This window comes from Melospiza georgiana, chromosome 16 (genome assembly GCF_028018845.1).
Source record: "Melospiza georgiana isolate bMelGeo1 chromosome 16, bMelGeo1.pri, whole genome shotgun sequence".
Lineage (NCBI taxonomy): Eukaryota > Metazoa > Chordata > Aves > Passeriformes > Passerellidae > Melospiza > Melospiza georgiana.
Genome location: NC_080445.1, coordinates 7,215,631 through 7,226,426, shown reverse-complemented (window position 1 = coordinate 7,226,426; position 10,796 = coordinate 7,215,631). Strand labels below are relative to the sequence as shown.

The following is a 10,796-nucleotide window of genomic DNA, read 5'->3' as shown; positions in this document are numbered from 1 at the left end:
AGCTGATGGTTAATGATTTCTCCTGCCAATTTATTAGCTTTTTGTTGTCAGTCATCTTTGTGGAATAGTATTCTGTAGTATAGGGCAAGGGATGCTGAAATTTCAAATTACTTCTCAACAGTAATTTAGACTCAGTGTTATTCTCATTTCAGGATGTGCTGTTGCATTTTGGCACATAGTGCAATCAGATTTGTCTGTTGGGAAAATGAGCTGGGTATGCTCTGGACTGAATCCATTAATTTATCTTCTGCTACCTTCATTTTATACTCATCTAGTAGTGGGAAGATGTTTTTTAATGTGTCATTAATTTAGGTTAAGGTAGCAAATAGGAAGTAAGACAAACTTCTTCAAAGGTACTTAAGTGCTTTAATCCCACTAAATCACATAAGAGACTGTATTTCATGTCTCTCATCTTTTAGTCCTGTCACTGAGGATTTCAGTTTGTAATGGCTTTGAGAAGTTTGGGAACAGAAGGTGCAATGTAAACAATAGGGGTTTTTTATCCTTTTTTATGATTTTCTACTTTGTTCACTCTATTTAACCAAGTATTCTTACACTTGAGATGAGGAATTAAAAGATGACCAATGATGAAGAAAATCTTTCCACAAAGCCTAAATTCATCAGGGTCGAACACCTGCTTAGACCTGTTGAATAAACAGAATAACCCCCAGGACTGTACCTACACCTGCAGGTACAGTATTTCTGTGCCTACACCTGCATTTCTACAGCCAGAGTTCCTTGGGAGGGAAGGGACTTCTTCCTTCCTACAGGCACTGAGAGCATTTGTGTGCAGTCAATGCTGCTCACAGCCCACAGAAAGAAACTCGTGAGTCCAATAGTTCATTAAATTGCCCCAAATTTGAAGGAACAAATGTTGCAGTTCCAATGTCCAAATTCATTACTCCTGGGTTTGGGAATCCTGCCGCGTCCTGCTGTGGGTGCCAGTGTCCATCCAAGCTGCACTGCAGTGCTCTCAATGTGCAGGGTTTTGCTCTGGAAAGTGGCTGAACTATTCTGTTCTATTCTCTCACGGTGGGCTGGATGTGTTGCACTGCAGGAAAACGATGCTGTGCCACATGATTTAGCCAGAAGCTTTCGAAGTTGGAACAGCTTCATCCCTCAAAACCACAGCCCCCTTTTGCCGGGTGATCCCAGGTACAATCAGTTCACGCTCTGAGGGACCCAGGGCCACCTTCCCCTGCTTTGGCTGGGTAGATGGGACAGCAGGGCATCACCAGCACTGTGTTTCCCTGCACAGCTTGGTGAGCTCTCTTCACCTGGGGACAGAAGCGTCCCCTCCTGCCGGCCCCGGGAGTGCCGAGCCCCTGCGGAGGTGCCGCTCCCGCCCGCCCTGAGGGCCGGGGCGCTGGGCCGGCGCCTGAGGCCGCAGGGCGGTGCTGGGCCCGGCCCCGCTCTCAGGGTCCCGCTGGAGCCGCCCAGCTCCTGCAGAGCCGGGGAGGAGGCGCCCACGGCGGAGGCAGGTAAAGCTCTCTGGGGTCCTGGCCCTCCTTCTCTTCTCCTGCCCGCTCTCCCTTTCCTGCCCGCAGCCTTTGAATGTGGTGCTTTCCCTCAGAGCCCGGGTGCCAGGGGAAGGTGGGCATGGGCAGTGTAAGGGCTTATCAGCGCGAGTTGTGATTGTAAGGTCAGTTTCTGGTTATCGAGCTTCAGATAAGGCAGCGACTGCATGGGGTGAGTGATAAAATGTCTAGGATTTCTGTCCATGGAAGGGTGGCTGTTCTGAAGTGAGAGGAGAAGGCAATCTGGGAGTTTCTCTTTAGCGGGGAGTCTTGCAGGCTCAGAAATCACAGCAAGTGCAAGGGATGATCTCTGGGGAAATGCTGGGTGGGATCTGCAGGAGATCCCCAGAGCGGGATTTGGGACTCTCTGGAGGTTGCTGTGAGCTGCAAACTGTCCTATTTCACTCAAAAAATGAACTATTTCATCCTACAGGTTGTCTTGCCAGGCAGGGCTTTCCACAGCCCTTTTTGTGCCCTGCTGATTGTCCCCTTGAGGTAGTCAGGATAAAAAAGCACTTTCCTTAGCATTTAATCTCCTTAATTAAATGCTTTAATTAAAATACACTCCCTGATCAAAGTGACTGAATTGGAATAAACAAATCGGGAGTGACATTGGAAGCATGATTTAACCTATGCAGAGTAATCAAACTTTACTGGAAAATTATTAGGGCACAGGCAGAAACAAACACAAGTAAGTTCATTGTCTAGGAAACCAGATACATCTGAATGAGAGACATTTACTGTGGTGCTCCCAAAAGAGTGGCTGAAAGGGGTTTCAGGTGTGTAAGAACAGGACAGAGGTGATAGCTTCTTGAAGTCTAAAGTTTAAATTTTTCATCATCTGTCAGTTTGAATCACTCCTGTTACAAGACTGGAGTTAAGTATTTGCAATAGACTGAGGTATTGCTGGAGGCTTGTTGAAAGATATTTTTATAAAAGAGTACCTTGGTACATGAGATTAAACAGTCCAAAAAAGGTGTCATTTATCAAATATTCAGATCTGTAACTCGAGCTGTGGCAGAGAACTTTAGGGGGAAAGAAGAGAGAGCACAGAATTCAGCAACAAAAAGAAATGCAGAAATTCAGTGTCTTGCAAATAAACCTTTGAAATGAGGGAAAGGGAGACAAAACCTAACAAAGTGTCCTTATGGTCAGAGCCAAGTGGGCCAATGGGACCCTGTGTGTCATTTGTTAAATCAGGGACAAATCCCAGTGTAAGGAGTTGCCATCTGTGGGTCAAGGCATGATCTAATATCTCAGATTAATTTGTTGTTTTACCTGTGGGGGTGGTGGCTCTCAGGCTGAGCAGAGGGCCAGGCAGAAAATCCCCTCTGCAGTGGGATTGAAGCAGCTGATGGCCCTCAGAGCTGAGGAGGGGATGTGGCTGCAGAAACTCCTGTGAGAGTGAACCCTGCCCAGTCTTTCCTTCCTTCCCACCCCATTGCATTAGTGCTGGTGTATCCTTGTCCTTCAAGATACAGACCAAAAGCAACATGTTCATTTTGTTTTGGTCAACTGTGAAACTCAAATTTTTCTGGTGACAATCAGTGACAACCCAGTGAAAAACTCTGGGTACCCTGTTCCTGCCCTTCCAGAGAATTTATATTTCAGTGATTTTTATGCTGCATAGCACAGGGCAGCAGGGACAGCAAGAGCTACCAAAACATCTCTTTCCACACAAACTGTGGCTGTGGTGGTGGTGAGAGTTTGATGAGACACTTCTTGTGAGTACACAGACCACAGCTTTGATCCATCCAGGTGAAGTGACACGGTCACTTTCCCAAATGTGGGGCTTTGCTTCAGAAGAGCATAAGGATGTTTAGTCCCTATTTGCCAAAAGTGGCAGCAGGGAAGGGGAGTGCTCCATCCCCTCCCTGCCTGGAGCACCCTGCAGGGACAGGGGACCAGGGCCAGGCTGTCCCAGCCCTGAGTTCAGAGATCTGCAAATGGAGGGTCCCAGAGCAGGTCTGCAGTGACACTGCAGCTTAACCAGCTGGGAAGAGCTTTGGGTTTGTTCAAAGCTTCTTTATAATTTCCTTTTCATTCAGTTCTTCTTCTGTTTTATCTGATTTTAAAAGGATTTGTTTGCCTGTTTTAACAAAACTGCATTGAAGTCATACTTAGGTGCAGTGTAACTTGGTAAATAAATGGTGCTACAAGGAAGAGAATTAAATGAGCCACTTGCCATAGGGAGATAAATCTGACTGCACACACACTCTTCATGGACTTGTGTTTGCATGAAGTGTATCTCTATCCTAGAAAAAGATCTAAATTAAAAACTTGGGAGCAAGCAGCTTTGGATTGTTCTGATCTCTATCTGTACTCCATAGTGTAGGCTGTCTCTGATTTATAGCTATGAAATTTGGGGTGAATATTGCATTTTGACTCTGTTCTTCCTATTTTCCTCTTCAATCCAAATATCTTTTTATTCTAAAAACACCAGAAGAAATGTCCAGACTTTTGAAGATGTGTTTCTTGTTGATATCAATGAATCATGCCAAGATTACTCACAGTCAGAACTCTGAAGGTAAGAGCAGAACTCCTGTCTGAGGGGTGTGTTTGAGGCACAGAAAAAGCTGTGGTTAATAAATTAGGTGCTCTTTAGTGACTGGGACCATGGTCTCTGTTCTCTTGGCTTCATGGAGCTATGCCAGCAAAGAATTTCACCAATTTATTATTGAATAGCCTTCCCCCCCCTCCACTCTTTTTCTGTAAATAAATGTAATTAAAACTGCATTAAATCTTTGCAAATAAATTATATATGTGTATATAATCACTGCATACAATAAATGTATTTTTGTGTAACACAATTGACTGATAAAACATTAAATTAACTTCTAATAATTGGATAATCTTTTACAGATTTGCCTCCATTGTTACACAAAGCTGTGGTTAGTATTTTTATTTGATCTCTCTACATTTTAACATTACAACATTTTATATTATAATCTAAAAATAGTAATTTATTACATATATTTGTATTTTTTCCTTAGGAGGAAGTAATAGCTGGGAAATATCTGAATGGTAATGTTCACAGTTGTTCCCACTTATGCTTCTAAAATGAATTCAGACTCAGTATCTCACCATAACTTTTTGTGTTCCATTTTTCATGTGCAGCCCTCCTAGATATGCTTTATTTTCAAAGGTAATGTATTACTCTCCCCATCTTGATTTTTCAATATTATCTTGCACTTCAGATATGATCTGTTTCATATCCACAGAAACTGGAACATTATGGATAGAATGAAGTTGGCACATATGATTACTTGGATTTAGGTCTCCTGGGAGGAGTATTTCCTGTTAACAGGGAAAAACCTGTTTGTCATGAAAAAGAAAAAAAATTAGAGAATGAGGCTGAAAATAAATACTTGCTACAGTTTTCAGAAGTTTTGATAATTAACTTTGCTCACATGTGTCCAAATGACTTCTTAAGGAATTAAGTGCAGTTCCAGCTGTCTGTCCTCCTCCTTTCATTCTCACTCCATCCCCATCCTCCAGCTCCTGGTGGCTTTTGAATTGTTTGCTAATTTTGCCCAAATCTGAAAGAGCAGGATAAGCCTCAAAGGCCATTCCACTCCTACATATTTTGAGAAAATCAGTGTCTGTGTAAGGAAAGCTCAGTGAAATTAATGACTGCTGAGGGAAAGGCAGCAGTTCCTCCCTGTGCTTTCTGCAAGCAGATCAGAGCAGGCATAATGGGGTGCCAGGAAGCACATGCCTTGGAGATGGTGCTAATGGCAGCACCTTGGAAAATTGAGTTTATTGTGGGTGGTTGTGGAATTAGATGGAAAAAAACCTAATTAATTCCATTCCCCATTGAACCATGTATTTTCATTGCAGTAAACAGATCAGCTATTACTCTGGCTAGGCAAAAAACTGAATACTTTTGTCATTATGGTGTTAGCATCACTCTTTGTTTCCCTTTTTCTGTTTTACTCTTGTAATCTGCTATTTAACCTGTTACATTATTTTACTTATTACATTATTCTACTGGCATTTTTGATCCTGTTTTCTGTTACAGCTCTAATGTCTGGACAGCAGATCTGCTTACAAAAGTCATGGCATATTTTCATGCCCAGGAAGTTATGTTTACTCTTAGCAGCCTACAGGTTTGTGACATTTAAGGTGCATGAACATTTTTATTTGAAAAGGAATTTAAAAACTTAATCTATCTCTGTAGCCAAAGCTAGTGGTCAATGATAGAGGAAAATAAGAAATAGGAATAGGTTGTCTTTTTCCCCAAAGATTGCAGGAGTATGCAAGGCAGAAATAATAACGACTTTTTTTTTGCTTTTCCTCTGATGGAAAGTAGGAATTAGGATTTTTCATGCTAATTGTTTCTGAATTGACCATATATAAATGCTGTTTCCCCAGAAAATGACAGGTTCCTCCCAGATTTTGGCTGGCTGTAGTTCACACTGCTCCTTATGTCCAGAGCATCCTACAAAATGCCTCCACCTGAGCCCCTCCCTGGTCCCTGCACACACAGGGACAGGAAAGTGTCAGCTGTGCCATCCCTGAGCCTCAGGCATTCCCAGGAGCTCCACAGTGCTTGAAACCTGTCCCAGGCTCTGTCACTCCCACAGCTCATCCTCACCTACATTTTGCTGCCACTGTCCCTTCCCTTTGTCAGGTTTATTGGCAGCCTGATGTTCTCAGCAGACTGAACCCCGAGGCATAAAGAGCCCTGTTAATATTTGGTGGTGGCAGTGCAAGTTAAGCAAAGGCAGCAAAGAACAATTGCAATTCAAATTCCAAACCAATTCTGAAATAATTCTGTCAGGAAATAGAAGGGGTTTTACTCCAGTCTGCTGCTAACGAGCCTAAAATTTATTTCTGTTCCAGTGTTAAGATTCCCCTTCAATTTTTCAAAACAGGCATGAGGTTGTTAACTGGTAATGCAGCTTGATGCAAGAGAGAATATTTTTGGCTTATGACCTGGTAGAGACTTTTCCTCCCATCTAATTGCACATTTCCTTCCCTTTTTTAAGTAATATGCACATGATACCTGATATTTTTAGGCTTTTTTTTAGCTCTTCAGAAGTTTCATTTTCACAGCTCTGCTGTGTGAAGCAGAAAAGCTTTATTACTCTTGTTTTATGAAGTGAGAAACTGAGGCATCTTTGTTAAAAAGCTCCCTTGAGAGGACTGGTTCATGAAGCCAAGAATAGGATTTGAAAATTGCTGTCTTTCAGAATGCATTTAGATTATTTTTTGTTTTCAGTTTGTGTGGGGAATAGTTATTTTGATCATTGGCAGCACAGACAATACAGAGCTAAGCACTTAGTTCTCCTTGAGCACAGATTTTAAGGGAGTAAAAGTACAATAGTATGAGTTTTATGTATATTACACATATTTTTCTACACTTCAGATGTCCATAGAAAGTTACCTGAAGAACCTTTTATACCAGCCCAGGCAGCTACTGTCAGAATTGCAGCAGCTTGATCAGCAGCAGTTCCAAACTGCAATGAAGTACCTCTTCAACAGCAAAAAGGAGCATCTTGTAAGTGAATTTCCACATGTGAAAAGGAAAAGCTGCTGTCAGTGTTTAGATAAATGGAGAGGGACAGACTGGGGGGCTCACAGTGCAGGCTTTGCTGTTACTTACCTGGCTTGGATTGGATTCCTCTCCTCTTAGGTTAGACTCAGTTTATTTAACTCTTATTGTCTAAAAAAGTTGCTGCAAGTCCAAGTCAGTCATTTGGATTTTCACTGTAATCAATAGAGAGAAACTCTGTTGAGTTCTCCCTCCTGCAGTAGAGTTCTCCCTCCTGCAGTAACACCTAAGGTAGGTAGGGCCAGTTACTCTCAGGGAGCATCTTTTTGGTGGCTGGAAAGAAAGCCAAGATGGCTAAAGAAGGTGAAATTAGTCATTTTGTTAATCAGCCATTTGAAATATCTTTCTGGCTTTCATTTTGGTTTTGTAAAAAAATTCAAGCTGGTCCCTACCCAATGCCAGAAAGAAATTATCTGAAGTAAAGCCAACAACCAGTAGTTTGCAGCTGTTTTTCATGAGAACAGGATGATATTCTTTGTACAGTGCTCTCTGTCAGGCCTCAAAATGAACCATATATTGAATTAATCAGAGATGTTGATTTAACACTTTGTTGCTTGCAGGAAATAGGAAATATTATTCTTGACTGGGGCAAGATTAGAGAGAGAATTTTCCAAAGCCCAGGAGTAAACAGGACCTTGTTCCTTGTAACACTGGATAAATGCTTCCTGGCCCTGAGTGCCCTGGACTGTGTGGATATCCTGAGTCAGGTTCTGAGGGTGTCAGCAGTGAACTATCTCCAGCCTGATGTCGTTGGGAGTCTCCCAAACCTTCTGCTGGAGGATGCTTTCAGAAACTTGTAAGCCATTTATTTTTCAGACACAATTTATACTATATTGGATTTGCTGGCTATTGAAAATGAGGTTGCTATATGCTCTCAGTCTGTTTTCCAGATACAGCTTTCTGCTTATGTGTAAAGAATGCTGTTTCTAAAATCATTTGTCCATGTGTCATTAAAAAAAAATGAATAGTTAAGTCATTAGTGAGCTAACAAACCTGTTTATCACTTAGATCATCATTGTTCAAGGACCTCTATGACAGAACCTCAGCAAGCACTCAGAGAGCTCTCTATGGCTGGATGAAGCAGATTCTACAGAAATCTTACAACATGAGTGGTATGTTACAAAGTGTTTTATTCTTGTTCATGATAAGAGAAAAGCACTCAGCAAAAGGCCTGCCCATTGTACTGAATTGTTTTCCCAGTTAGCACAGGTTAGAGAGCTGTCTGGAACACCTTTTCTGCAGAACACAGTAAATATAATGTGTTTGTTACTCATGAACAAATAGTTCTCCAAAGATGCTTGAACTTATAGAGTAGAATCATGCTATTGTTAAGGCTGGAAAAGACTTCCAGGATCAAGTGCAACCAATGGACTCTTCTTCTGCTCTGCACAGAGCTATACACAAAGTCTTTTTCTTGTACTCCAGTCTTTTCTCTCTGTACTAAGTCTGAAATAAGATACAGTGGCCAGGTGCTCTGCCAAGACTTGTTCTCTTCTGAACTCCTGTGCAGATGAGAAAAACAGCTCTGGCTCAGGATACCTTATCCACTGCCCTGTTTAAAAACACAAAAGAAATGCAGGATGTTGTGAAAACACATGGCACCAACTCGATCAGCAAAGGGACATGATAAAACCAAAGTTAATTAATCCTGATTGAATGCATTTTTCCACACCTGTTTGCATGGTTAGCATGCCTGAAACAGCTGTTCCATAGCTGGGACAGGCAGGATGGGCTCCACAAGGGGGCTGTGCAGGGCACTGAACATCAGAGCCTGGCTTTCACTGAGCATCCCAGCACAGCTGTCCTGGGAGCATTTTAGACTTACAGGTGTGTGTGTTCTTCCTCCTTCCCTAGAAATCAAATGTTAAATGCCCACTTGCTTCAGTGGAGCTAAATTTAGCTCTTGGGTCTCCTGCCATTTCAAAATATCAGAGTAAACCAGTGAGAGTGAAGAGGAGGCTCATGCTGCTGCTGTGAGGTGATGTTAGAGGCAGTGTATTGCTGGGGAAGCAGAGATACAGAATTTGCCTAGTGCTCCTCAGCAGTCCTGGGAAAATCCTTCAGCATCATCTTGGGTTTTGTCTGAAGCATTGGTGAACCCTCAATTTTTGGAAGATCACACAGCTTAGGAGGGACTGGGAGTTGCTGTGCCTCTTTTTCCTCCCTGGTTGCTGCTTCACCTGCCAAAGGCTGCACAGATGTGGTGAATCCACACCCAGGGCATCAAATGTGGGCTGATTCCCAGCTGGTTGTGGCAGTGTGAACCATCAGCCCTGGGCAGGCACACTTGGACTGGAAATCTAAAGCTCCCTCCTGTTTATCTGCACTCCCAGGCTACAGCAGAGTGCAGGAACACTCCTGCAGGGGGTGATTTATTCACTTTGTGTGTGGGTAGCACTGGGACCACCTGGGATAGGGATCAGATTTTGGGGATCACAGCTGCCATGGCTGGTAATTGCAAATATGTTCTGCTAAAGGCCACAGTCAACATCCTTAAATGCTGCTGGTTTTTCTTTAGTTCTCTTGTCATGTCTTTCAACTCTCATAATATTCTGGGTAATGGGAGGTAATATCACTTTAAAAAACGCAGGCCTGACAGGTCTGCTGGGATCATCATCTTGTCTCAGTTAAGGAGCTTAGATCTGTGTTTTCAAAAAAATCACTTAATGGAGTCCTTCAGCTTCTGATAGATGCAGGCTGTTTTTTTTTTCCCAGCACTGCAAACTCTTCAAAGTGCATGGATGATTTTATTTTAGCAGAGTTGTGAGTATCAGCACTGCTGAGGAATGTGTTCAGAGGTGTCCCACACAGAGCCATCCAAATGACAGCACCCTGGAGGAAACAGTCTTTGTGGCTCAGGGTACCCATGGAGTCCATAAATATGTTTTTTCTCAGGGATATTTGGATCTTGATTTCATTTTCAATCCTTGGGAGAATGTTACTAAATGAATGCCATTTTTTAACTGCTATGCAGTGTTTTGTGGTTTTGTCAGCCTATTTCCATGTAGGTATTTGAACAGTTTTTCATTTTCTCCATTATTGCTACTGCATATTGCTGAAATAAGTAGCATCATCAATAATAATATATAAGATATATAACGTATCAGGCCTTCCTGATGTTCTTAAATAATGCAATTGATTAGGAAAAGTGAAATTTAAAAGCACAACTCCATGTTTAATACTTTTGGGTAATTTTTTTTCCTGTCCCACACTTAATCCATTCTCTTTTCTGACAACATAAAACATTAATTGTTTTTGTATGAGAAAATCTGAGACACTTGAAACACTATTTCATTTTCATTTAAAAATGTATGGACTCATAAAAGCGTGGTGCTAAAATGTAGCAAATGGAGGGAATCTGACTCTCTCTGCTAAGGATTTTTCTGATTTGTGGATTTTTTTATTATTTAACAATAACAATATACTGGGTAAAATATATTTGAAAAGTAATTACTTTCTGAACATTGTAGTGAGTATTTATTTGTACAAAACAGAGTTCAATGAATCAACTTCTTGGGTCGGTGCAGAAAGCTTATGGATTTTGGGAAGATACATGGTCCATCTCCCATTAGAAGAAATTCTGAAAATTAGTCTCAATGAAGTAAGTAACAAAGTGTGGTTGGGTTTATTATTGCTATAAACAATATGAACACAAAAGCAAACTTAAACATGAAAAATAACTTAATATATCTTATTAATTAATTATAAAGAGAAACTACAGA

The 10,796-nt window shown here is 41.6% G+C and overlaps 1 protein-coding gene across 2 annotated transcripts in view; it reads left to right on the top strand.

Annotated features, from left to right (window-relative positions):
- Positions 1-3,965: 3,965 nt before the first annotated feature.
- Positions 3,966-10,796, top strand: part of OTOA (otoancorin) — a 32,382-nt gene continuing 25,551 nt past the window's right edge. For both annotated transcript variants that reach the window (XM_058035695.1, XM_058035696.1), the window contains exons 1-9: positions 3,966-4,044; positions 4,380-4,408; positions 4,511-4,541; positions 4,635-4,662; positions 5,539-5,626; positions 6,889-7,020; positions 7,635-7,870; positions 8,083-8,186; positions 10,569-10,675. In XM_058035695.1, coding sequence (XP_057891678.1) covers positions 3,966-4,044; positions 4,380-4,408; positions 4,511-4,541; positions 4,635-4,662; positions 5,539-5,626; positions 6,889-7,020; positions 7,635-7,870; positions 8,083-8,186; positions 10,569-10,675 — 834 coding nt within the window. The remainder of the gene's footprint in view (positions 4,045-4,379; positions 4,409-4,510; positions 4,542-4,634; positions 4,663-5,538; positions 5,627-6,888; positions 7,021-7,634; positions 7,871-8,082; positions 8,187-10,568; positions 10,676-10,796) is intronic.